The sequence below is a fragment of the Trichomonas vaginalis genome, chromosome III (assembly GCF_026262505.1).
Source record: "Trichomonas vaginalis G3 chromosome III, whole genome shotgun sequence".
Taxonomy (NCBI): Eukaryota; Parabasalia; order Trichomonadida; family Trichomonadidae; genus Trichomonas; species Trichomonas vaginalis.
Genome location: NC_067205.1, coordinates 18,436,382 through 18,462,660, shown reverse-complemented (window position 1 = coordinate 18,462,660; position 26,279 = coordinate 18,436,382). Strand labels below are relative to the sequence as shown.

The 26,279-nt window shown below is 33.8% G+C and overlaps 17 protein-coding genes and 2 pseudogenes across 19 annotated transcripts, besides 2 other annotated features; 5 read left to right on the top strand and 14 right to left on the bottom strand.

Moving 5' to 3' along the window:
- Positions 1-1,653: part of a mobile genetic element that runs on past the window's edge.
- A 1,306-nt stretch (positions 1,654-2,959) lies between these two features.
- TVAGG3_0725190 (serine threonine-protein phosphatase family) lies at positions 2,960-3,202 on the bottom strand (the record flags this gene model as incomplete). Its single annotated transcript, XM_051244294.1, has 1 exon — positions 2,960-3,202. One exon carries the CDS (start codon positions 3,200-3,202, stop codon positions 2,960-2,962), a length of 243 nt encoding a protein of 80 aa, XP_051090881.1.
- Positions 3,203-3,220: 18 nt separating this feature from the next.
- TVAGG3_0725180 (uncharacterized protein) lies at positions 3,221-3,583 on the bottom strand (the record flags this gene model as incomplete). Its single annotated transcript, XM_051244293.1, has 1 exon — positions 3,221-3,583. One exon carries the CDS (start codon positions 3,581-3,583, stop codon positions 3,221-3,223), a length of 363 nt encoding a protein of 120 aa, XP_051090880.1.
- A 1,335-nt stretch (positions 3,584-4,918) lies between these two features.
- Positions 4,919-5,368, top strand: TVAGG3_0725170 (uncharacterized protein; the record flags this gene model as incomplete). The annotated part of the gene is made up of 1 exon (XM_001321504.1): positions 4,919-5,368. One exon carries the CDS (start codon positions 4,919-4,921, stop codon positions 5,366-5,368), a length of 450 nt encoding a protein of 149 aa, XP_001321539.1.
- A 1,217-nt stretch (positions 5,369-6,585) lies between these two features.
- Positions 6,586-7,265, top strand: TVAGG3_0725160 (uncharacterized protein; the record flags this gene model as incomplete). The annotated part of the gene is made up of 1 exon (XM_001321505.2): positions 6,586-7,212. One exon carries the CDS (start codon positions 6,586-6,588, stop codon positions 7,210-7,212), a length of 627 nt encoding a protein of 208 aa, XP_001321540.1.
- Positions 7,266-7,540: 275 nt separating this feature from the next.
- TVAGG3_0725150 (glycine-rich protein family) lies at positions 7,541-8,257 on the bottom strand (the record flags this gene model as incomplete). The annotated part of the gene is made up of 1 exon (XM_001321506.1): positions 7,541-8,257. The coding sequence occupies one exon, from the start codon at positions 8,255-8,257 to the stop codon at positions 7,541-7,543; it is 717 nt and encodes a 238-aa protein (XP_001321541.1).
- Positions 8,258-8,340: 83 nt separating this feature from the next.
- Positions 8,341-26,279: part of a mobile genetic element that runs on past the window's edge.
- TVAGG3_0725140 (uncharacterized protein) lies at positions 9,005-9,241 on the bottom strand (the record flags this gene model as incomplete). Its single annotated transcript, XM_051244292.1, has 1 exon — positions 9,005-9,241. One exon carries the CDS (start codon positions 9,239-9,241, stop codon positions 9,005-9,007), a length of 237 nt encoding a protein of 78 aa, XP_051090879.1.
- TVAGG3_0725130 (repellent protein 1 family) lies at positions 9,290-9,736 on the bottom strand (the record flags this gene model as incomplete). Its single annotated transcript, XM_051244291.1, has 1 exon — positions 9,290-9,736. One exon carries the CDS (start codon positions 9,734-9,736, stop codon positions 9,290-9,292), a length of 447 nt encoding a protein of 148 aa, XP_051090878.1.
- On the bottom strand, positions 9,767-10,363 carry TVAGG3_0725120 (uncharacterized protein; the record flags this gene model as incomplete). Its single annotated transcript, XM_051244290.1, has 1 exon — positions 9,767-10,363. The coding sequence occupies one exon, from the start codon at positions 10,361-10,363 to the stop codon at positions 9,767-9,769; it is 597 nt and encodes a 198-aa protein (XP_051090877.1).
- Positions 11,368-11,802, bottom strand: TVAGG3_0725110 (uncharacterized protein; the record flags this gene model as incomplete). The annotated part of the gene is made up of 1 exon (XM_051244289.1): positions 11,368-11,802. The coding sequence occupies one exon, from the start codon at positions 11,800-11,802 to the stop codon at positions 11,368-11,370; it is 435 nt and encodes a 144-aa protein (XP_051090876.1).
- Positions 11,848-12,108, top strand: TVAGG3_0725100 (uncharacterized protein; the record flags this gene model as incomplete). Its single annotated transcript, XM_051244288.1, has 1 exon — positions 11,848-12,108. The coding sequence occupies one exon, from the start codon at positions 11,848-11,850 to the stop codon at positions 12,106-12,108; it is 261 nt and encodes an 86-aa protein (XP_051090875.1).
- TVAGG3_0725090 (uncharacterized protein) lies at positions 12,133-12,700 on the top strand (the record flags this gene model as incomplete). The annotated part of the gene is made up of 1 exon (XM_051244287.1): positions 12,133-12,700. A coding segment is annotated over one exon (568 nt), but the record flags the coding sequence as incomplete, so codon positions are not given.
- On the bottom strand, positions 13,072-13,347 carry TVAGG3_0725080 (organellar and viral DNA polymerase type B; the record flags this gene model as incomplete). Its single annotated transcript, XM_051244286.1, has 1 exon — positions 13,072-13,347. One exon carries the CDS (start codon positions 13,345-13,347, stop codon positions 13,072-13,074), a length of 276 nt encoding a protein of 91 aa, XP_051090873.1.
- Positions 14,977-16,009, bottom strand: TVAGG3_0725070 (annotated as a pseudogene). Its single transcript has one exon. A coding segment is annotated over exon 1 (1,033 nt).
- Positions 16,497-16,846, bottom strand: TVAGG3_0725060 (organellar and viral DNA polymerase type B; the record flags this gene model as incomplete). Its single annotated transcript, XM_051244285.1, has 1 exon — positions 16,497-16,846. A coding segment is annotated over one exon (350 nt), but the record flags the coding sequence as incomplete, so codon positions are not given.
- On the top strand, positions 16,936-17,392 carry TVAGG3_0725050 (uncharacterized protein; the record flags this gene model as incomplete). The annotated part of the gene is made up of 1 exon (XM_051244284.1): positions 16,936-17,392. A coding segment is annotated over one exon (457 nt), but the record flags the coding sequence as incomplete, so codon positions are not given.
- On the bottom strand, positions 18,237-18,751 carry TVAGG3_0725040 (KilA, N-terminal/APSES-type HTH, DNA-binding family; the record flags this gene model as incomplete). The annotated part of the gene is made up of 1 exon (XM_051244283.1): positions 18,237-18,751. A coding segment is annotated over one exon (515 nt), but the record flags the coding sequence as incomplete, so codon positions are not given.
- TVAGG3_0725030 (organellar and viral DNA polymerase type B) lies at positions 18,839-19,234 on the bottom strand (the record flags this gene model as incomplete). The annotated part of the gene is made up of 1 exon (XM_051244282.1): positions 18,839-19,234. A coding segment is annotated over one exon (396 nt), but the record flags the coding sequence as incomplete, so codon positions are not given.
- On the bottom strand, positions 19,615-20,172 carry TVAGG3_0725020 (organellar and viral DNA polymerase type B; the record flags this gene model as incomplete). Its single annotated transcript, XM_051244281.1, has 1 exon — positions 19,615-20,172. One exon carries the CDS (start codon positions 20,170-20,172, stop codon positions 19,615-19,617), a length of 558 nt encoding a protein of 185 aa, XP_051090868.1.
- TVAGG3_0725010 lies at positions 20,980-21,877 on the bottom strand (annotated as a pseudogene). The gene has a single exon. A coding segment is annotated over exon 1 (898 nt).

Sequence of the window (26,279 nt, the reverse complement as noted above, 5' to 3'; positions counted from 1 at the left end):
AAACCAATATTTCATTGTCGACCAAAACCATTCTGCTCTTGGTGTCATTGACGGTTGTATAAAAATGTTAAGAGACTTAAACCAACCACAAGGTGGTGAAGCAAATGAAATGTCATATGACGACAAATATAGACACTTCTCCATGGCAAAGATGAGACAAGTTTTAAATATTTACAATAGCCGTAAACAAAAAGGTTTGGGAAACCACTCCCCCGAAGAAATGAAAAACAACCCTGACTTAGAGAAAGACTATATATTTAATAATTTAGTCAAAAGAGACAAACAAGAAAGAATGCCGGGCTTCAAACTTCAGAAAGGTGACAAAGTAAAAATAGAAATACCTAAACGCGACCCATATGAAAATACTATTGACTATGACAACAATGGGAACCCGACAGGTACTCACATTCGTGTTCGTAAAAATAGAAGAAAGTATACAAGAGAATATTATGAAGTTTTAGGCAAACATGGCAAAATGTACACACTGCAAGCAGAAGATAAAACTACTATTGCCAGACCTCGTTTCAAACTTGTCAAAGTTCAAGGCGGTATACTTTCAAAGACAGTTCCTAACAAATATAAGACAACTCCTGACGAATATGCTAAAGAAGTTGAAAATGACGACTAAGCATTTCTATACCATGCGTAAACTGTCATGTAAGGTGGCATGTATTCTTTACTTTGTCCCGTTGTTTGCGTATATCCTGAAACGCGATGTGTATGGTTTCCTCCTCCCTCAGTGTTACTCCAGAAACAATTTATAGCAAACTTAACGTTGTCTTTAACATCATATCCTTTACCTTTTGTCATTGCTGACCAATCCCAATATCTATGCTTATGCCAACCTGCTTGAGATGTACTTAAATCTATGTAGTGACTGTGTGCAGGTAAATTTTCACCTGAAATCGTTTTACTTCCACCTGTTTCCTTTGAAGAGTTTGCACAATACAAAAACCTGTCGACTATTTGAGTCCAAGTTCCAAAACCAAGTACTACTTCTGGTCTGGTAGAGTTCATTGACGTATAAATAGAGCCTATAGGATATAATGTTTGAAGCATTTCTGTCTTTAATGTTTGAAGCTCTGTTTTGTCTGCTTTCTTGTCATATAAATCTTGAGCAGTGAATTTAATATTATGTTCATCCTTCATGACATAAACATCTTTACATCTAATGTTTCTCATCGTCGTTATGTCGTCATCCGATGTTAAACCTTGTGGAAAGTTAGGAGGTTTCCAATATAATACATCCCCATCAGGTTCTTCAACCGTTCCTTCAATACTTTCTATACCAACAGTTGTAAAACTTGTATGTGTATGGTTCTTGTCTGCTTTCTTTTCAAGGCTAACGTTTAAGTCTGTTATTTCAGAAGATGTATGTGTATGTCCAACGTCACTTTTCCTGTTTAAGGTTTCTTGTAAGTTTGTAATATTTGCAATGGTATGTGTATGTCCAACGGCACTTTTACTGTTTAAGGTTTCTTGTAAGTTTGTAATATTTGCAATGGTATGTGTATGTCCAACGGCACTTTTACTGTTTAAGGTTTCTTGTAAGTTTGTAATATTTGCAATGGTATGTATATGTCCAACGTCACTTTTCCTGTTTAAGGTTTCTTGTAAGTCTGTTATTTCAGATATAGAATGTATATGAGTCTTTTTAGAATATTCGTTTTCAGCTCTTGTCACTTCACTTGACATTTTATTGTCAACATATGTTTTGTCTGCTAGTTCAGGATGAGTATGTTCTTTTGTTGCATAAGCTTTGTCAGCTCTTTCTTCTTCTTTTGCTATTGCATCGTCTACATATTCTTTGTCAGCTTTGTTGTCAACATCTGCTTTCAAAAGAAGTTCAGATATAGGTTTCTCGTTTAAAGTTCCTTTTGTTGGATTTATACAAACAGTATGGTTCTTATTGTCTTGAAACAGAAACTCATCTGTCATTGGGTTTAATGTCAGTTTTAAGTTTCCATCCTTCAATGACTCAGATATCTTAGAATAGTTTGAAAAGTTTGTTGTGTTCTTATTTAGAGCTTGCATAATGAGTTGTCGGTTGTGTTGTATTTCTCTCATAGACGCTGTTTCATTTGACATTTTTATTCTAGATAAAATATGCTTTCAATAGAAAAAGAAAATTCAAGAGTTGCTACAACTAAACCATTAGATGAACTTTTTACGAATGTCGGTCAAAAGTTTGAGACAGAGACCGTAAAGCATGAAGGCTATCGTTTTGACTACCCGTTAAGATGGTTAAGAGACCCATCTGTCACAAAAGCTATTGGCTTTCGTAGAATAAAATTTGTGTCTGTAGAAGATAAAAGTTTTCCATTTATTGTAAGGTTTCATATAGATTATATATCTGAAGGGAAACGAAAAATGTGGGAAGAAATTGAGCTAATATAAGTTGACCTTTCATCTTCTCTACAGACTGCGTTAAAAAATATAGAAGATAAAATAAATTCATGTTATGCAAAATATGCTGATGAATATGCAAATACCGAGAGCACACTTTATGTGAGAATTGTATATGACAAACAAAATTCACAAGTGTCATTTCAAATCTACGAAGACAATCCAAAGAAAGACGAACAAATATATACAGAATTCACTGCAATGTCATGGTATTATTTGCAAAGAATGTTAAATCAGAAAGTCGAACTTCCTTTAGCAAATATCTACAGTCGATATGCAAGAGATGAACCATATTTATTTAAAGATGTTTTCGACCCAGCTGCTATTATAGTTCATGCTTCATTTTCTGGTGCACAAAACTCTTTTTTATGCTTGGCAAATGACTTTTACGAAAAACCTACAAAGCTATATGAACCACCAAGTGGAAGTATTTCAGACTTTCAAGTATGGTTTACAACAGATGGAAGAAAGAGAATAGTTCCATTATACCATGCGTTTTACTTAGAACTTAGTTTCATATACAACTACTATCGAACGGTAAAAATATAATTTTTTAATACGGTTGAGGTGTTGGATTTGGTTGCCAACTAGACTGTGGTGCAGGTTCAGGCTGTTGTATAACAGGAGCTTGTTCTTCTGGTTCAGGGTCTTTAGGTATAATACCAACAAACTGACCTACTCTTTTACCAATATTTTTGACTCCGTTCCAAATTCCTCTTCCTACGGTTTTTATTCCATTCCATATACCTCTTCCAACTCTTCTGAAGAAGTTTCCAATACTACTGAAGAAACCCATTTTACTATATGTAAAAATCTAATGTCCGCCTAGTCTCTTACGTTTCCTGTTGAGTTCCATAGCATTTTTTAACTGGAGCTCATACATTCTGTTTCTCCTCTGGTAGAAAACATATTCTGGGTCAACTCCTGTGTTCGCGTCATCTGCATAAAGTTGTTTATATCCCACTTCGGGGTTTGTATAAAACTCTTTCCATCTCATATTTGCATACCATGGTGGCAAACCTAACGCAGCGTCATTTGACATGGCAGTTTGCATTTGTACATCTGTTGGCACTTGACCATAGTTTGCCATTGCAGTTTGTATTCTAACTTCATTTGGAATATTCTCTGGGTTTGGTTGTCCAGGTTGCTGTGCATTCGCTAAGTTCTGTGCGTCCATTTAATATTAGATAAAAATATCTCTTACGAGTACATATACTGAACATTTGCAGGCATTGGTTCATCTTCATATTCTCTGTACTTTTCTGCCACGTCAAATAAATAAATGACACAATGGAAAAAACCTAAAACAAGTAGTCCTATTTCAAACCACATTTACTTACTAATAAAATTTCTTTGTTATGACACTTTCTCCGGTTTATAGGACCTCTCTCATATTCTATCTTGTCATATCTAAACTCATAGTCATGTATGTCCTCTAACCATCTCATAACGGTTTCCAAACCACTTTTATCGGATGTAAAGTAAAAGCATGGATGGTTATGTATAACGTCTAAAGTTTCTAAAGAGTCTCTCAAAGTCCAGTCTACTTGGTATTGAAAATCCCATGTGTTATAGAACGGCGGGTCCACTATAAAGAAAACATTTTCCTTGTCTTTATATTTTTCATACAACTCTGTCCAACGACATCTCACAAACTCTATACCCTCAATATATTTTTCTATGTCCTCTTTGAAAACATTTGTATAGTTAAGATATAAAACTTTTGACATAAGTGTTTCAATGTCATGAACTCTTATAGCACCACTATATAATAGTCTAGCAGATATACTATCCCAGTCTATATATTCTGCTTTTTTCAAAACCTCTCTCACAATATTTTTGTTATCTAATGGTATACGTTCCATCTTACCTATAGGTATCTTTTCTTTTAACTCTTTCAATATATTGTTTGTGTCTGGTATATGTTTGAGACGGTCCATATAGTTGTCGAAGTCATTGCATATAATCTTTGAGTCTGGGAATATTGTATGGCACAAATGGGATATATAGAAACTTCCACCGAACAAATCTACAAATGTTAGACCATTCGGTAGTTTCTTAAGTTCTCTCAATATAATATCTTTACATCTACTCTTATTTCCAAAGAAGGGTAACGGTGGTTTTGTAAAATTCATTTATATATAATAATAAAAATGTTTTTTCCTGAAAAGTGACAGAAAAGTGACAAAACATGAAAACATATATAATTTGTGAAAAGCGACACATTATATAATGTTTTCGACCCAGAAGAAGGCTTCTCAAAGTATACTTCCTTGGAACGCCTGTAACTTTTCCTGTAGCGACGATAGACCCTTACTTGTCCGGACAAAGTTATACTAAACATCTTCAGGGCTAGAAGGGGCGCAGCCCCTGGAAGCCCCTCATACCTGACCTTGTGTTTGAGCATAACTATACAAAGTCAAACTGTTTCAAAGATGAGATCGAAGCAAAAAATACGAGTGGAAATGGGAAATTTTCAATTCTTTATGATTTAGATAGTTCGAAGTATGTTATGAACGATGAATTTCGACATTTTATTATTGATTATCCATCTCTCAATCTCTTAAATTCATGGAAACAAAAGAAATCTCCTCTCCAAGATATCGAACAAAAAGGCGTTAAAACAGCTGAAGGATTTGAAGCTGGTATTACAGAAGCACCTTCAAGAGATTGGGGTGGCCTTGTTAAAACAATACTATGTCCTGATTCTTTTCTGGATGGAATACCAGGCTTTGAACATTGGTTCTATAGCATAGGAATAATGTGTAAAGCGTCACAACATTATCTTGATGGTGGTTTACCAGCATACTTTGGTAAAACTAACTCTGAAGAAGTTTTAACATCGAAAGTTCGATTATGGAGTGCAATCAAAGATTACAACATTTATCTCAAATGTTCTTGCCAACAAAATTTATATATCACAGTCCTCTGTACATTATTTTCTCTCTTGATATTTCTATAATTACCTTAAAATTTTTCAATGAAAAATAATCGTTTTTTATTAATGAGATTTCATAGAAAACTAATGCTAATATTATTGAAACCAATATATAGATTATAAAAATGGAAACCAATAATCTTATTACGTCTTTGAGATATGATTGAATTGTTTGTACTTCATTTGAGAAACATTAATAATAATGATTTTACGAGGTCATTATGTAAATAGTATATTATATGCACAGTTCGATTTTAGATTGTATCAGCTTGTGTTTGAGCATAACTATACAAAGTCAAACTGTTTCAAAGATGAGATCGAAACAAAAAATACGAGTGGAAATGGGAAATTTTCAATTCTTTATGATTTAGATAGTTCGAAGTATGTTATGAACGATGAATTTCGACATTTTATTATTGATTATCCATCTCTCAATCTCTTAAATTCATGGAAACAAAAGAAATCTCCTCTCCAAGATATCGAACAAAAAGGCGTTAAAACAGCTGAAGGATTTGAAGCTGATGTCAATTATACCGAAATCCCTTCAGATACTTGGGGAGGTCTTGTTAAATCCAAATTTTGCAATGATTCTTTTCTTGATGGCATCCCTGGTGAAGGTTATTGGTTTTATAGTGTAGGGATGCTGTGCACTGCTCAAGATCACTTTCTAAAAGCAGGTATACCTGTATATTTTGATACGTCCGAACATACCACGGATAAAGTGAGACTTTGGGGTGCAATTAAAGATTATTCGATTGTTGAAAAATGTTCGTGTGCGCATCGTTTATATTTTTCGATGCTGTATGTGTCATCAATACATGTTATGATAAACCTGAAAAAATAAATTAATTATTAATAGCATAGTAATTAATGAGTTAATAATAAAAGAATATTATTTTTGATTTCCGAAATTTTCCACTATTTTTTTTTTCATTCAATCGATTGGTAAGTTTTCATTATGGGGATTTTACGCTTAGCTTAGGCCCCAGAACTTAACAATGTCATCATATGTTTTTGGCATCAGAACAAATATATTTCAAGCTTATTTGCCATATTTACAATAGTGATATTATCCACCAATTTTTTCAATGGAAAATAATCGTTCTTTATTTTTTGAAACAAGACATTCCTATTTTTATTGCAATTAATACAAATCTCTTGAATATGAAAGATATGACCATTAGTGAATCTTTGAAATTTGATTAAATTGTTTGAAATCGATTTCATAATTATTTCCAATAATGATTTTACGAGGCTACTATTTAAATAGTGTGTTATATGCACAGTACGATTTTAGGTTGTATCGGCTTGTTTTTGAGCATAACTATACGAAATCAAATTGTTTCAAAGATGAGATCGAAGCCAGAAGAACGAACGACAATGGAAAATTTTCAATTCTTTATGACCTTGACAACCCCAAATATGTTATGAAAGACGGATTCCGACATTTTATTATTGATTATCCATCACTTAATCTTCTAAATACATGGAAACAGAAGAAATCTCCACTTCAAGATATTGAAAAGAAAGATGTTTTTACAGCTACAGGATTTGAAGCTGGTATTACAGAAGCACCTTCAAAAGAATGGGGTGGTCTTGTTAAAACTGCTTCAAATCCTGATACATTTCTTGATGGTTTAAATCGTTGGTTCTATAGTGTAGGGATGTATTGTAATGCTTTAGATTGGTTCAAAAATAAAGGTCTTCCAGCATATTATGATACATCTGAACATACTACAGATAAAATGAGACTTTGGTGTGCAATTAAAGACTATTCAATCGGGGAAAGATATTCATGTGTGCATCGTTTATATTATTCGATGCTATTTATAGCAGCAATAAATATAGTGATAACTGTGACTGAGTAAATGAGTAATACTTTGAAATTTCAATGAATTATTTTACTTTTTTTATCTTGAACTCTATGACTCTATCTCTTAATTTTTTGACAAAAGGAATATAAAACTTAAATTTTTTGCAGATCTACAAGATACCTATGACGTGGTAAAGCATGTGGATATAAAATATAAAACAAAAAAGAAAAATTCTGTTTATTTATGGGGAAAAAACTTCATATGTGAGATTGTCAAAAAATGCGATTGACAGAAAATTGTAAGTGAATAAAAGATGTATTTTTAGCTGGTTCTTACTTGCAAGAAAAAAAATTAATTTGTGGAAAATCATCTTTAATATTTATTACATAGTAATAAAAACAAAAAGAGACATTCTAAATAAAGATAAAAATACTATAGGTGCAATAACATGACATGAATTTGGCATTTCATCGATCTGGGTTATTATGAGTTTTCCATTACCATCCCAAACACCTGCGGCATGAACAGCATGATCAAAATAGTAATCACTTGATTCATTAAATGCGTAATATTGGGAATCAATATATTCATAAAATTCATCTCTGGCTTCTATCAAACCAGGTGGGATTACTGCATCTTTTGTCAAAATCCAAGAGCTTCCACCCCCAGATCCTGCATATCCAGAATGCCCTGCAAATCCTCCAAACCAGCCTCCTCCTGACCCAGGTCTATCGCCAGACCCTATTGATTTCGTGACTCCGTTTTCGTTTTTCGATCCATTCTCTTGGGCAGCTTCTCCAGAACCGAAGGTAAAACCTGACAATGAATTTGCCACTTTTTGATCAGTATAAGTTCCTGCATTCCAATAACCTTGAGCAACAAGATTACTTCCTGCGCCTCCTGATCCGTTGTCTGAGTTTTCTGGACCATTATCAGAGCCCCCTCCGCCTCCACTTACTATTACTCGATGCCATAAATCATTAATGAGAAATTTGACACTTGTTTGGCCGCCTCCCGAACCTGAGCCTGAGTATTTTAGATTGGATGAATCAAAAAGGTTTGAAGCGCTTCCGCCACCACCATATCCTCCAGGGATCATATTCTCTGGAAGATAGTTAAGAGATCCTTTTGAAATATTTTTGTATCCATATATTCCTTGGCCACCGATTGTGGCATATATTTAGTTAGTAAACATATAATGGGTACGGAGGCACTGCGCGCCTCCTTACCCATTATATGTGAATTTGACACTTTACGAAACCGCTAACGTATATTTTACAACACAAACGCAAAAACTAACTTAACCTTAAATATTTACAAAGCCGCAAACCACTTCACTAACGAACTCACTAATGTAAAAAATAAACGTTCTCACTATCGCTCTCACTAACGACTTCACTAATGTTCTCATAAATTTTCCTCAATATCTTCATCATCAGTGTTAACCCTATTGTAGTCATACTTGAAGCCATAAACTTTCTCTAACTTCTTAACGTACAATTTACATAACTTACCTTCGTCATCGTATGGTTTAATGATATAACTATTTCTATCTTTATACACAGTCAATGAAAAGTCAACTGGTCTCGGATGTATTTGAAAGAACATGTTATACTCAGGAAGGAAGAATAAATGTTTAAATGTATGTTTGTTATACTGTGGAATTCGAATGAGTTGCTTTTGTTCTGTCATTTACATCCAAATAAAAAATTTTCAGTAAAATAAAAAATAAACTTAAAAATTAATGATATCACCACCCTCACACGTATGAAAACATAGCACAAAAATAAATTTAGGTGAAGTGGTGAGATCTCACCTCTTTTTTCACCCTGTTGAATTCATTGCTTTATAACTCTCTTCCTTTCTCCAACTCTTCTAACTTCTTCCTAAGTTTAGCAATGTTGTCCTCATGAAGTTTAATCTTTCTCAAAATTCCTTCTTTATCTAATGGTTGCTTTATCTTTCTAAACTGAACTCTACCATCCTTCATAGTATGAATGTAAAAACCTTCTGGAATAGTTCCTGATTTAATGTATTCTACCAAAAACTTTTGTTTCATTGCTTCAGTGACTTTATTTGTCATTTCAATCAAATAAAAATTTTAATATTAAATAAAAATAACGTTATTTTTTCAGTAAGGAAACGCAGGAGTTTTACGATTTATTTGAGGAGTAGGTTCTGGTTTAAATGTTGGAGTCGGTTTAGGAGTTGACTTTTGAACAGGAGTTTGTACTTCCATAGGTTCAGGAGTCATTGAAGGTTTTGCTTGTGAAGGCGAAGGTGTTGGAGTTTGTTTAACTTCAGCTACTTCAGTATTATTTACAACATTTGCTTTATTTCTTTTCAACATCATAACTGCTCCTGCTGTAGCTAGCAAACCTAGTGGGAGACCATATTTTATATAAGGACTTGACCAAATGCTATTTTTGACAGGAGCTGGTGGAACACCTAACCTTGGTGAGACTGCTCTTTGCCATTGTGCAGCTCGTAAGAAATATTCAATAGGTGCTCCATAATCGTTTGGTAAAGTTTGTTTCATAGATGGTGAAGGTTCACGAGAGCTTGATGAAGAACTCATTTATAAGCTTTAAAAATAAACGTTCATCCTTTATTCCTCACTGTCGTCCGTAGCTAAGTTATAGTCATCTAATCTTATTATTGGGATTCCATTAGCACGCACCTGAATGGCAAAGCAACAATCCCTCATAAATCCAATAAGTGGCTTTGGTACGTTTTCAGTTGCTAGTTCAATAGGTCCTTTAACAGACAATTTGTATGTTATTGGAGCAGTAGATGTTTGACCTTGCTGGAAGCAAAAGTCCACTTCTGTTGGAAAACCACATAAGAAATGTGTGTTGTCATAGCTATCCCATTTATGTTCCACACTACCATCATCCACCAATGACCTCATAACATCTTCATTAAATCCAATCATATCATTGTTTGTATTGCAAGCGTTCGCAACCATTTCATAAAATACAGGTCCATATGATTTTTCGGGTTCTGCAGGCATATTTCCATAAGCTCCCATGGAAAGCTGAAGATATTTAAACTTAGGGTTCTCAAAATTAACATAATAGTTGTCTTTCTTTCTAAATAGTGCCCAAATACTTTTAACATTAATAGGCGTATAAGCTGCTGTAAATGTTGCACTTGAACTATCTGTATTCTTTGAGAATGAACCGTCCATAGGAATCCAATCCATAACTTTAACAGGAAAACATAAAGCCTCGTTTGCATAATGTTCTACAAGTTCTGTATAAATGTTAGGGTCTAAAGAGAATGACTTTGGATGAATGAAACATTCATTAAAATCCATCTTTGTTCGAAATAGTTGCTGGGTTACAGTTGTAATAGTAACTGTTCCACTAGCTTCTACTGCCTTCGTTATCATAGTGAATGGTTCATTCCATGGAACAAATTTATTTGTCGGTGGATTTGAATCTGAAGCAAATGCAACTTTAAGAGTTGGATTGAAAGCAATGATATCATTTACAGATATAGATGTGCATTGTAAGGCGTCGCTACTGAACTTTACTTTAAGCTGAATGTTTCCTGCAAAAGCTGGAATAAATCGAATAGCTTCTAATGGAAGGAATCTTCTAACAGGAATTCTTAAACGAAGCTTAAAATCAAATGATTTTCCTGCTGTAATTGGACCACTAACAATTTGTCCTGTTCTGCATGTTCCCGAATGACTCCATACATCTTCATGTCGAGTCTTTGAGAAAACATCTACTTTCTTTATTTGTTCGGTAGTTTGTGAGTTTGAAGTTATATATGCTTCTTCTCTTGCGTTGTCTTGAGAATATACGATACGACCATTTGCAAGGATTTGATATCCAGCAACTGCATAGAAAGCGTCATCGAAACCAATCCAAAATCCTGGTGGGTTTGTTTTATTGGAACCTGAACCAATTTCTTTATCTACAATAAATTGACCTTCCATTTATACGTAATGAATGTATTGTAAAGGTCCAACATATTTTCACCAGAAGGTGAGAGATTGAATGTTACCCATGTGTTATCTTTAGCAGTTCCAGGTTGTGATGGAATCTTTGCGTCAGAATATTTTCTATTAGTGTCACCAATTTGAACTGCATTGTCTATGATATCGAAATATGAGCGAATCTGATGAATATGCTCTGCTGGAGTAAATTCGTTTAACTGTTCGTTCTGCATGTATTTACTTCAGATAAAAATATCTATTTACTTCATTATTCTCACTCTTCTTCTTGGCATTCGTGGTGGAAGTTGTTTCTTGACATTTTCAATGAACTGTACATTCTCTTTTGTCTCAACTTCTTTCACTGGTGGGTCAGGGTTCTTTGACTCGGTTTGTTTTTCAATGAAATTCACGAACTTTGCAATAAGCTCTTGGTTCGTTATTGAAAGTACATCTGGCTTCTTTTCTTCTTGTTCTATTGACTTTTCAGTTTGAACAGAAGGTTTTATATGGGCTTCGTGGACTTCACCCTTGCCATACACCTTAATGTTGTCGCTTTCTGCATTCGCTAATGGAACCTTTCTTTTTCTTACGTATATTTTACCATCTTTACTCTGACTTACGTAATAGAAAGGATGTTGTATTCCTCTTGCGTCATTTAATATAATAGACTCTCGCTCTGATTTTGACAAGCTCATTTTACATCGGTTAAAGTTTTAATTTTGTTTTTTATCTGCAGTCAAATGACTCAGACAAGCCCTACGGACAAGATCCAAGGGGTCATAGATGTTGAAGCATTGAAGAAAGAAATTCGTGAGCAAATTTTATCCGAACTGAAGGAACAAAAACAAGAACAAAAGCCAGAGAGACCAAAGAGAAAACTTAGTGAAAAACAACTTGCTGCATTAGCTGCTGGAAGACAAAAGAACCCACGTTTGCTGGCGAAGAAAGCTAGAGAAGAAGCTGAAGCAAAAGCTAAAGAAGCTGAAGCAAAGAAAGAGTAAATGGTTTATTTTTATCCGAATTAAATGTATAGACAAATACCTTTATCTGTTGCGTTCAGTAGTGAAAACCCTGACGTCAAAATAAAGGGGAACAGAGTAACGTTTAAGTTTCCAACAGACTGGATTGTGAACATAAATGAAGAGAAGTACATTGGCATAACATCTATGTATATAACACGTGCTTTCAGAAAGGTTGACTTTATACTTCAAGTCGAGATAGAAAATGACGAACAGTCTTTAAGCGCCCAAAACATTCACATATACAAATACTTTAAAGACGATACAACATTGTTGCAATGTATGATTTCATTTAATGAAATGTTCGAGAAAAAGTTTAACATTGAAGTACAAACTTTACAGCCTTTACGTGAGTTTCTTGCACAACTGAAAGAAGAAGGTAGTCAGCCACAACTTATAGACTTTCATTATGAATTTAATGAAAATGAAGATGGAACTCATGACTGTCAGTTTGTTGTATTCTCACCATTCAATGAAGTCGCTAAAGAGAAAGAAAATCCATTACGTATAAGATTTCAAATCTCTGAACCAAGTGATGATTTCAAGAATGTTTTCAATTATGATGCAATGCTTCCGAGGAAAATGAATTTTCAAAGATTGTAACACCTGGCATTTGGGATAGAAAGCAAGCTATATTATATTCAAACTTAAGTAAGGGAGTTGAAAATGAGTTCATTGGTCATACAAGAACTTCACCACTTCCTAACCCTAAATACTATAAATTAACTGGCTTCAATCGTGAGTTTTGGATAGACATGTTCTCCACTCATGACCATAACTGCCCAGTGTTCTTACCTCCAGACCATAAGGACTGTCTCTATATTGAAGCACAACTCTTAAACTCTACCATCGCAGTATTGTAAATGACCACATGGGCTTCGCCCTTGCCGCTAGCGGCTTATTTTTATCACGAAATGACCTCATTGCTGACAAAAATAAATGACCTCAGAACTTCAACTTACGAATAAAGCTTGTTTTAGTCGTTATTGAGAAGTTAAACTTTTCAGCAAAGCAAGGTTGACATGACTTACATAAGTCAAATCCAATCTCTTGACCATCGTGAAGTGCTTTGTAAAGTTTCATTAAACTGAACTCAGAGTCTTTGTCATATGTTCCTTGCGGAACCATTAAACCTTTATCTTCATCATAGAAACACTGAACAGAGTCAGGAAACATTTCATTAGCGGTTAAAGCAATAACATCTTGCTTCACGCCTTTCATTCTGCAGTGAAATGCAACTTCATTTAAATCATTCGTGAGTAAGTCTATGTAAGTCTTCTTTCCACAAAATATTGACTTGTATGCTAAACTTTGTTTATCTTTTGTGATTTCTGCAAAGTCGCTATGAAATTGACCAAGGTTTTTACCAATGAGAACTCTTCCATAACGTTTCTCAAACTCTTCAGCTAAACGAGGGATATCTTCATTGTAGAGATGCATACTGTCCGTATCGCTATAAAAGATGTCCATTCCTAAGTCCTCAGCAGTACAGAATACTTCACACATTATTCTCTTCGACATAGACAGAATGTTAACACCAAGTGGACAGAAGTTAAAGTGTCTGCAAATGCTTTTCGTTAGCTTGAAAATAGTTTTATCTGAACATCCAAACCTTCGAACTTCACTATATGGTTGTAGTTTCTGATGGCATATCTTATAGCATCTTTGTCATTTACTATGGTTATTTTTGACTCAATAGGAGATAGAATAGTTTTGCCATAAATACTGTTCAGAATGAGCTTTATATTTTCTTGCAAAGGATTTCCTTCTTTCTTATACTTTAACCTTAACTCAAACAACTTCTTTACTTCATCTCTTATTCTAATATCTCTGTTTCCATCGTAATAGTATCCTTGCAACACTTCACATTTGACGCCTTGATATTTTATGAGGTCTTGTAATGTTATATGGTCAACATACATGAGACAGCAAGTGTTTGAACTTCTGGGAACGTTAAGTTCTGGATTTAGTTCAGGGTCACAAACTATTAATGGAAAGTGTCTATGTATTCCAATCTCTGTTATCTTAATGAGAACAAAGAAGCCAGACATAAACTTTTCACCAATGGGTTCCTTTTGGTCGTCATCGAATAAATGTCTCATGAGATACTCTGTGCTTAACATTTCTTCCTTCAATACTTTCGGTATACCTTCTAAAGTATAAAGTCTTGCTATAGCTGATGGATATAATGAAACAGCATCGAAGTCAGCAATGAGTTTCTCTTTACTCTTTTGTTTCATGTTATCTGACAACATACATCTTCCACCTTGAATACAGCGTGAAATAAATTCTCTTGGTTTATTTGAGAGGTCATATAAATTTCCATTCGGGAAGTACACTCTGTTCTCAAATAATTTGTTAGCAATTGAACAAATACTAACGTAGTCATAAACGTTTAAATCAAATTCTTTCAATATGTCATTGCGGAACTTAACAAAACCTTCTCTTAAAATTCTTACATCTTGTTTGCAATAAAATGTGCTATACTTTTCTAAGTCGAAGTGGTTCTCATCTATTCTGCAACCTTTGATGGAATCTATGTTTTTCATGAATGTATCTGCATCCCGGATAAACTTACATGCTTCAGAAATGACACCAGTTCTGTTGTCATTTGCTAACAAAGTACTGCTGTAGTAGTTGTATGGAAATACTTCTTTCGGTCCTGTTTGTAAGTTAAACATAGCAGGAAATAGTTTAAGCTTCTTATTTATAACACTGTAAGAGTCTTTTATAATAATTGCCCTTCCTTTATATAAGCCAGTTATTTGCATTGTTCGTGAACCTTTAATGATGGGAGTTCCTTTCACTTCTGTCATGTGTCTTAAGATGAAGTTTATATCATAACTGAGGTTATGGAAATATATTAAACTCTTGTCAGGAAGTCGTTCCAAAAATTCTGTTGCACAGTTCTGACCCAAATGCTTTCACTCACTGAACCATCTTCACTGTCATAACAGATGTTAAAAGCTTTATGAAAGCCATCGGTATTGCATTCAAAGTCAGCAAAGAAAACGTGCTCAGGAATGAACTTACATTTAGCTTTATTTACTTCTTTTGACTCGGCTTTCTTCTTCAGTTGTACACAATACTTTGGAGCATATGACAAGTCTTTAAATGGTGCAAGGTTCTGTTTATATAAGTCAGTCGTATATGTGAAAAGTTCTCCATAAGAAATAGGTTCGAAATATTTGCACTCCCACAATGTTTTCATAACATCCCATAACGGTGTTGTTCTATCATAACGAACTACATATTTATCTTCTCTCTTTGTATAAATCTTCATCTGTTTCTCAATGTTCATTCCACCACACTCCTTCAAGATTTCTATATAGTTGCGAATGAAATATGTTGTCATTGGTAATCTTTCATTTAGCATGTAGTGGTCTTCAACAAGAAGTAAGTCAATAGTTCTAACAGTTTCACATTCTTTTGGTATGTATCTCTTTATTTCATTATGTCTTGAGTCATTGAAATAACCAATGGTAACATTAAATGCTATACCTGTTGCGTCAGAAATTTCTTGTACTTTACTTTGAGGAAAGTCTCTAACACGAATGACTTCTCTCATGTGGTCAATAGTCTCTCCATCTACTCCAGCCTGAATGCAAGCATAAACGAAACAATTGTCTTCTGTCATAAGTGTTGCAGTTCTTTTGTTCAATTCATTGAAGATTTGGTAGCGTTCAAGATTTATAGGTAATGTGCAAAGATACTTCCAGAACTGACCGCTTCTCTTCTTATAAAACTTCTTTTCACCATTATCTTTCCAAAAGCTTTCTATAAGTGCTGGGTTTCCTGTTTGCTTAAGAGCTTCCAAAATGGCTTTCTGGTCATTTGTCAGTGTGCTTTCATCTCTATATGGTCTCTTTTTTGGTTTGCCTTTCTTTACATCTAACATCGTTAAGCCTTCATATTCTGTTAAATCATACATCTTTATTTCGGTAAGATTCTTTATGTTTGTCAAGAAGAAGTCATAGTGCATTTCAACAATACCTGCAGCATTTGCTTCTATCTCTGATATAAAGTTCTCCTTCAAGAGCTGATGTAGTAATTTCCAATATTATTGAGGTTTAACGTAGAACATTCATACTTTCCACCAAGTTTTAAACATACCATCCATCTTGTTGGGAGTTTATTTAATCTTCTCTAAGAGTCTCATGAAAACCTTACCGAAATGTTTGTGTAAGTAGTCTCTGTTTGGTTCATCTAAAGCTTCGATGTTAAAGTCAATGAGTCTATTGCCTGACTTCACATTTCTCTTCCTATTCTCTTCATCTTTCTTTAACCATCTCTCACCTTCTTTTGGTTTGTCGTCAATGGAACGAATGACATCGTTAGCTTTGCGAACTTGTTCTATAGCACTTTTAAACATCTCTCTTCTCTGTTGTTTCAGTGTGTCGTCTCTTCTTCTTGTTTCACCAACGTTTGCATTTGTTATGTCAAACATTTCTCTTCTTACTTCATGAGGTACTGAACGTCTATGATATAAGTCAATAGCAACGTCATTTAAAGGAAATGCTCTTGCATGGACTTCGTCCTCGCCGCGTTGCGGCTTTATGAACTCATGAATTCTATCATAACTTATTGCACCATTATAGTCATTGAGGATGTCAGCGAGTGCTTTTTTGTTTGTTGCGTAATGTTTTGCTACTTCTATGTTAGCTTCTGTAAGAAGTTGTTTTATTTCCGAGTGTTCTAACTTAGACAACTTCCGATACATCTTTAGTAGGAAATAAAAAAATATTTTTTGAAAAAATTAGATTAGATTTTTAAAGTTATTTTTCAAAATAATTTAATATTTTTATTTTAATGAAACACATGCAAGATTGCAAGTTCTTTTCATACAATGCTCTCGCTACTGCCATCAAGAATGAGTTCAATAATGCTTCAAATGTTAATGTTATCTTTAACAAGAAGTTTGTGAAAGAATCTAAGTTTGGTCAGTATGTCAGACCATTAGCTATCGTCATTGACCGCAAACGTTATACTTCACAAGAGTTAGCAGTAGTTTTGAAACAAAAGAGTTTCTTCGTGAATGTCAAAGATACTCATTATACTGTCATAAAGAACTCTAACATTGACTTCTTCAGTATTGCTTTAAATCTTTCCGAACAGAAAGAATATAAGAAGGGTGAAACAAATGTGAAATATTATCCTTCATCTCTGAAGACAATAACGAACAAAGATGTTATACAGAAATTCTTACCAAAGGTTGAAGAAGCTTCTATTGACATTGACGAAGGAAGTGAAATGGTTGAAGAAATAGACCCTGAAGCTATTTAAGCAAAAATATATTTTTGAATAACTGATGGTGTCACTACGTCACCATGTCACCAGGTTAATTAACTTCTTTTAAAAATGATGACAACATGACATTTTGACAACACAGCAGGATTAATGCAAAAATGAATGTTATTGTTTATGTTATCGTTAATATTATCGTTAATGTTATCGTTAATGTTATCAGTGTCGAACATAATTGACATGGAGCATTTATGTTATCGTTAATGTTATCGTTAATGTTATCGTTAATGTTATCAGTGTCGAACATAATTGACATGGAGCATTTATGTTATCGTTAATGTTATCGTTAATGTTATCGTTAATGTTATCAGTGTCGAACATAATTGACATGGAGCATTTATGTTATCGTTAATGTTATCGTTATGTTATCGTTAATGTTATCAGTGTCGAACATAATTGACGTAGGATTCATGACTTCTTCGTAAATGAGTGTAAATATATCACAAAAATATATTTTAGGTGAAGAGGTGAGATCTCACCCGTTTTTTCACCTCTTTTTTCACCTCATTCTCTCTTCGTTAATGTTGTCGTGACTTCATTCTTCCTCTTTGAAGTTATCGAAATATTCTGTTATTTTTTCCTTCAGTAATGGTAAGTCTTCTTTGAATGTAAGTATTGTGCAACCTTTGATGTCATAGTGTGTTTGAGGAAGAGTAGTTTTGACAATTTCCTTTATTTGCTCATTCGGTGTCATTGAAATCGGTAAGTTTTCACGATAGAACCAGTTTCTGTCAGATTTATATATTTTAGCGAGGTCATAAAAGCTCTTGTTGTTTCTTCTGACTAAATGCAACATAACCATATCTTTATCTTCTTCTTTCTCCAACTCTTCAGTATAAATCATATACCTATAACTCTTTTCCTTTCCTTTTGGTACTGAACGCGGTATTCTTTTCTGTATGCTTTTGTCTTTTGCTTCAATGACTTCATCTTTTGCTTTATATAGTTCATCTAACATCATGAAAATATAACAAGCATAACGAGGTGAAGCCCACATTGCTACAGCGTTTACTAAAAGTCTATGAACATAATAACCTTTCAAACAAGGAGCCAAATTCTTGCGATTTTCATACGGAATCTCTTCATTCTGCAAAGCAATTATATGAGGAAATTCTTCTAAAAGTTCTTTTGTCTGTTGGTTTTCAAACCAATGATATGCTTGCTTTGTAGAACGAAGAGCATTCATTATACTTTGCATTTGGTACATATCGTCTTTGACTGAACGAATGAGACGTAACTGTTTGTTATACTGTATGTACTCGTATTCTTCATTTATGGCTTCATGAACGATAGCAGTTGTTGTGTTCTCTGATGTTGACATTATTGTCTTTACATACAAGATAAAAATTTTTGTTAGGAAAAAATTAGCGTTATTTTCTGACTTTCACAAAAGACAAAAATAAACGCTTTACATGTATTTTTCAGCAACTTCGTCAAATAATTTTATAGCTTTATCTATCTCATCTACTTCAAACGTTTCTTTACCTTTTATGGGAGCACCATACATTTTCTCAAACTTTTCGAGTAGTTCTGTTTCTGCGGCTCTCATATCATTAACGAACACAACCTTGACTCTATTGACTGTACTGTCATATCTTTGAGTTATATTATATGTTCTTCCTATCTTATATCTCTTTGTATTGAAGTCCTTCGGTTTCTGAACGATGTAAAGTAAGCCTTCACTGCAACGTTCTGAGTCGAATGAACCATAAGTTATGAAGTTATATCCAACAACAGGGTCAATCCACAGAAGAATTATTGGTATAAGACTTTTGTCAATGAGATATGCTGTAGTTCCATAGAATCTTACCGATATCATGAGCTCAGGATTTCTTGTCAAAATTTTCTGAGTAGAAGCAATTCTAACCCAGTCCTTTGTTTTCTTTCCAGAAGGTGTTATAATGTCTGACAAAGAATATTTGTTGTATTTCTTACAGTATCTTACGTTTAAATCACCAATTCTAACCACTTTGGTGTCATTGTCAATCTTTCTTACTGTTTCAAACTCAATGTTTGACATTACTGTCTTTACATACAAGATAAAAAAATAAATAAAAATAAAACTAACTTTATTTTTATCTTTTATGAAAATTCATGAAATTTGGTCATTTTTCAGCAAAAATAATGTTTAGGTGAAGAGGTGAGATCTCACCCATTTTTTCACCTGTTTTCTCACCTGTTTTTTCACAAGCGTTTTACATGAATTGTACGATGTATATTTGAAATCCTAAACAATTTCGTAGCTTCTATTTCTTCTTTTAGTACATCGAATGTTTTAACGATACCGAAAGTTTCTTTATACTTCTTCTTGACGTCAGACAGAAGGAAATCTTCTGCTGTTGAATAGTTTTTATTAAGAAATGTCAACATATCCATTTTATCTTCTGCTGGCTTTTCTGCTTCTTTCTTTAAGTCTGCATAGTCGTTTCGCATTCTTTCTATCTCTTTGACTGAGTAGTTATATTTTCTTATTGCTGCTTTACATTTTGAACATTGCGGCATCATTTTTGCGTTATACATTGAAATAAAACCAGCTAGAACAACTAAGGCGTCAATGGTTTTCTTTAACTCAAAAGCTGCTGGTTTTATCTGTTCATTCCATACCTTACCTCTTCTATCTTTATCTCTTATCTGCCATACACATTCTGCAATTAATGAAACAAAGTTGTCGTATGTCTTAAATTCTTCGGATTTGTAAAGGTCAGAAATATTTTTATAAACCATGTCGCAATCTTTGTCCATAACTTTATGGTTGCAATGATATCCTAGAAACTCATAGTTTACCTTTCGTATGAACTTCTTTATTTCTACTGAGTCAGTTGCTTTGACTTCAATTTCGTCAAATTCGGGAATGGTTAGTTTTTGTTGCTGAATTTCAGGTAGTTTAGGTAAATGGTCGATGAGGTCCTGCATGTCATAAAGATATTCTTCATTTTCTTCATCCTGTGCGGTACAGTCTAAATTACTTGTTAACAGTTCTTGCTTTATCTTCTGGATTTTTGTTTCGAAAGTATATGAAGAAGGAATGAAGTTTTTCATCTCTACTAACATTGACGTAGGATTCATGACTAGCGAGTTTGGTGCTGTAGTTGTGGCTTGAATTGCTGTTGTGCCGATTGTTGAAATCATATCTTTACATACAAAATAAAAAAATAAATAAAAATAAAACTAACTTTATTTTTTCTATCTTAAGGAAATTCATGAAAATTCATGAGGGTGAAAAAAGAGGTGAAAAAACGGGTGAGATCTCACCTCTTCACCTAAAATATATTTTTGGTGTAAATTTATGACAAAAATAAATGGTACCATTAATGATATCATGACTGTTCTCATTCATGTCTGATTTACATCTAATGAAAAAGTTTAGAAGAATTTTCTTATTCTTTCTGGCTTATTTTTGTCTTTCCAGTACTCCCGCTCTAATGGTCCCAGATGTGTTGTCTTTGACTCTCTCAAGTTCTTAGATGGTATAACATCTTCAACACCTCCTTCATATCTTACTTTATAAGTGTCATCGTTTATGTTGTAGCCAAGTATTTCAATAACCACTCCTCGCTTTGCTTCGTCAATGGTTTCAGCAAGTTTGCCATTACTACTTTCAACTAATTTGTGACGAGGGTAAAACGCAATAGAGTCGTCAGCAGCTTTTATAAGATATCCATTACCTTGCGTAGAGTCTACGATATAATAGTTTCGACTTAACCTTAAACGTTTCTTTGTCAACGGTTTGTCGTCAAGAACTACACGAACTTTTGTACCAGGAATGAGGGTAAATTGTGTTGAATTTCTGATATTTTGTTTGGCTTCGTTTCTTTTGTATATACTTTTCTTCTTGTTGTTGTGTCATTGAATTTGGTGTATGTCCTGTTGTAGAATGTGTTGAGGAATTATATACTTCGAGAAAATGTTTCATTGTTTCTTCGGTAAAGTCTCGCTCTTGGTTTAAATCTCTGAGCGTTCTTATGAAGCGGTTTATGATGCCGAGTATGTTATGGTTATGGTCTTCAGTAGTGTAGTGAGTTATGTTATGCTTAATGAGAAAATCTGTGATTTCATTGCTGATGGTATGCACTGTCTTGTCTGATGTTAAAGTACTTGGGCTATGTTCTGCTACAAACTTTTGTAAAACTCTTAACACTTCACGAGTTCCTTTATTTTTCATTATATACGCAAAAGCTTTACGAGTGTTAACATTAATGAAGATGAGGAATGGTTTATGTCCTCCTTTTCTGCTTTGAATGAGAGTGTCAAATTGGTATGCGTCAGGAGTGTTGGAGTAAATTGGTAAAAAGTAGTCGTAAGGGTTTATTTTTGTTTGATGTACAACATTTTTGTCAAAGAACCTTTTCACTTCAGCTCTGTTAGTAAATCCCCAACTCTTTGCAGCTTCATTGAACTTCTTAAATGACCTCCATGGATGTTGTTCGAATACTTCTTTCAAGCTCATTTATGTAAAGTTAAAGAATTTATTCTAGGCTCAAGCGTGTTCATTGAACTCTATACCATGCAAATACAGTCATAAATGGTGGCATATAATCTGCACCCGAGCCTGTTGGATTTGTTGTGAAAGTGTGTGAATGATTTCCTGTGGTTCCACAGAAAATACCTGTGCTTGAATCTACTGGGTCACTTGAAATATCATATCTATGCATTCCCTGTCTATCCGAACCTGCTGCAAGATTTGTATAACCTCTTTTTGTTATTGAATGTGAATGATTACCTGTTGTGTTTGTAGTTCCTGTATGAGTGTGCGCGGGTAAGTTTGCTTCAGTAATTTTCTTTGAACCTCCTGTTTGCTTTGAAGAGTTAGCACAGTATAAGAATTTATCTACAATCTGCTTCCACGTACCAAAACCTAAAACACTTGCTGGATTTGTTGAATTCATTGACGTATAAATAGAACCAACAGGATATAATGTTTGAAGTATTTCAGTCTTCATTGTTAGAAGTTCATGTTTAACATTTATAAATCTTTTGCCATCTACAATATTTATATTGTTTGTTATTAAACCATTAGGAAAAGTAGGAGGATAAATTCTTTGTTCATGTACAGTTGCACCGTTTCTTCCTGTTTTTGTTACTTCTTCAATGCATGCCTTAATTTCTTTAATCCTGATTGTTTGAAATTCTTCATGTGTATGGTTCTTGTCGGCTTTCTTATCTAACATTGCTGGTAGTTCATGTGTTTCAAAGTTTCTGGCATGATCTTCGATATTCCTGCAACTGTTATCTAAACTGTTAAGAGTATCTTTTACGCTTGTACTCGGATTCTCTAAAGGTGCACTTGAACCCAAATCATAGTTCAATATTATGTCGTCTGCTCTAACAGTAGTGAAGGATTTATGTGTATGTTCTTTATCTGCTTTCTTATCTAACATTGCTGGTAGTTCATGTGTTTCAAAGTTTCTGACATGACCTTCAATGTTCATACATTTACTATTTAAGGAGTTTAGTGTATCTTTTACGCTTGTACTTGGATTCTCTAAAGGTGCACTTGAACCAAGGGTATAGTTCAATATTATGTCGTCTGCTCTAACAGTAGTGAAGGATTTATGTGTATGGTTCTTGTCGGCTTTACTATTTAATGTAGCTTGAAGTTCATTTATATCGGAGATGTTGTGTTTATGAGATTTCAAAACTTTGTTCATTGCTTCAAGTTCAACTTTGTCAGCTTTACTTTTAATAGCATCTTCAAAAGTTATTTTTGACTTAACTCTCAAGTAAATCTTGGTTCAACTAATACACCGTTAACATTGAAAGTAGAGGCATAAATTTCACCGGTATAACAAATGCTTCTGGTGCTTTAGCTACATCATACTGTACAGTACAGCTTATGTCATAACCTTTAGCACGAATGTATTTATATCTTCTTTCATTAACATTTTTTGTCTTCGCTTCATCACTTCGTGTTAAATATCCATGGTAGTCCGTTATAATCTGTTCGTCTGAAGTTATATAATGAACGTCGTTCTTGACTTTATCACTCAGAGCTAAAAGCTCATTTTTGTCTGCTTTTTCGGCTAATTTCTCATTAACAGCATTCACTTCTAATTCAACTCTTCCGCCAGAACTCTTATTATCATTAATCTTTTTCATTAATTCGGTAATTACGTCATAAAGACTATATTCTGTTTTTGGTTTTGTAAATAATGAGTCAAAATTTCTTTTCATCATTACATCGCTGACATTAATGATATCACCAATTCCTTTTTCATTTATTCTCTTCATTAATTCTGCAATAATGACGAATATATAATCTGTTAATTTATTCTCTTCATCGAGGGTTATAGAATGTTTTGAAATTGAATCATTAACTCCTCTAAATAAATCAATAACTTCAGGATACACGTTTTTAATGTCTCGAATAACCCGACCAGTATCCTGTTGTTCATGTTCTTCGTTCCCGTCGTTACTGGTTTTATATCTCTAACCATCATCAACGCAGCCATAACCGGAGGGTTTGTTGCTATCTCTGTTCGAAAATCTGACCGTTATGTATGGTATATCTAAATAATTTCTTTGTGTTTGTTAAAACATTTGAAACAAGTCTTTTAAAACCATCTACAAAATTTCCTGTTTCACCTAATGTTCTTGCAGCATTTACAAGCTCACCATTCCCGCTTTTGACCCCAAAAACGTCCATATTGCATTTATTTCACTTTGTATAGTTGTCCATTCAGCGAAACTAACACCCGCATTCGCTAAGCTGAAAATGAAATTCAGTGGATCGAACTTAATTCCACCTTCTTTTTCAATTTCAACGAACTCACTAACATGAGATTTTAAGTATTCTTTCGTTAAAATTGTTTTCCCCGATGTTATGTCATTAACGAAACTATCACCGTCAAAAGTTAACGAATTCAATTTCGTCGTTGATGCTTTTTATTTCATACACCGCTTTATCAATAGTTTTTGGCTCACCTTCTTTAGAAGCATATGAAACATTAATGAATGAATTATATGTATTCATGAATGAGTTAAAATCAATGATTTTCATTAATGAAGCCTTTAATGATTCATTAACTGTCGAATCCCTTAAAGTAATTAATGAACTGTCATTTATGAAAGGTACACTGCAAACCGTCGAGTTTGGATCAAATGCTGTAGTTGGTGCAGGAATATTAATGATATAATTCATTAAATCATTAAGTGACGTAAATAATGTTGTCGTTTTTGATTTAATTTCTTTAGTATCTGTTATATACGGTAATTTTATTTCTGTAGTTTCTGAATTAAAGATATTCGCTAAAATGTTTTGTAAACTGTTTTGAACAGCTGTGTAAACCGTTGAATCCGGAACTCTTACGATTTCACCGTCCTTAATAAAAGGCATTGCACATGGTGTAGTGCTTGGGTCAAATCTTTTTGGGTTATGATTCAACATATATTCTAATGCTTCATAAACAGACCTATATACGGTTGTATTATCTTTTTCAATAATTTCACCGTCCTTTATAAACGGCATAGTACATGGAGTTAAAATAGGGTCAAACTTTTCATAGTCCTTCCATGTTATGTATTTCTCTATTTCCATCAGTGATAACAATATATTTGTCAGTAAGTGTGAGAGAGTATTGACCAAAATATAAACGTTTAGCTCTGTCAGCTTCATACGCATATGCAGCTATACTCATATTTTAATGAGAATAAAATGTGTTCTATTTGCAAAGTACAGACCCAAACGAATACGGGACAGTAAAGCTACAAACAAACTTAGGTCTACAGAATGAGGCGCTTGCATTCAGAATGGTTGACTTCAATACTATCGCTTCATTCGTTATAACAGATGAAACAGATTTCATGGAGATTGAAATAGATGGAAAGAAGCACGAAATAAGATTTCACAATAATGTAGAATATAAGATGGAAACATTAGCTGTGTTAAATGCTCTCATAAATACTACAATAAACAAGGATAACGAAGAAAACTTAATGAATGTTAAACTTATTGCAGGAGTTTTGGAAGTTCAGTTATGCGAAGGAGTTTAAGATAACACGAATGAGTCATAGAGTACAACTTCTTTTGGGTGCATACCATATGACATTTCCTTTGAAAAGTGTTGACAAAACGATTGAGATGAAATCTGTTCCATACGTATGTTATGGTAATTGTTTATACATTGAGTCTAAAATAGCTAATGTCACAGGCATTTCAGGAGTTAATAGTAAAGGTTCAGTAGAATATAAGTCTTTCTGTTATGCAGTCAATTCAATGTTCATATCCAAACGTTCCTGTCATAGCAACTCATTTAGGTAAATGGGTTCGCATTAGTCCTCATAATTTGAAAGACATGCAATTCAGACTTGTTGACTTTCAAGGAGAGCCTGTAGAACTGAAGGCACCAGTGCGAATGACTGTTGAAGTTGACTTTTTAAGAAAATATTAAATGCAACAGCTTACAAGAACTCAGAGCTAAAAATATAAAGTATGAATGTTATGTATTAGGTCATGAACTTTGGTTGTTGCTGTTTGATGAAACAAATGAGTTAGTTATGTCAGTCAAGAGAACAGAAAATATGTGTTAGTGAAAACTGCACCAAGTCAATAAGATTAGGTTTGCATTATGAAGATGAGTTCGATACTGTTGAAGAAGTTTTGGATAGATATTACAAATTGCTAACTTGAAATTTTTTTGACTGACTGCTTTAATTTACTAAAACATATTTCAAACAAAGTTTATATTCTGTTGAAAGTTTTGTATACTCGTTCGAATATTTATACTTAAACTCAACTCCTGTAGTTCCTGGTGTTTCAATGATGCGGATGTTACCTATTTTCATGAATAGTGGAGTTTGACCACAGCATTCGATTTTCAGGGTCGAGATAGTCAATGACACATTGTTTCCTG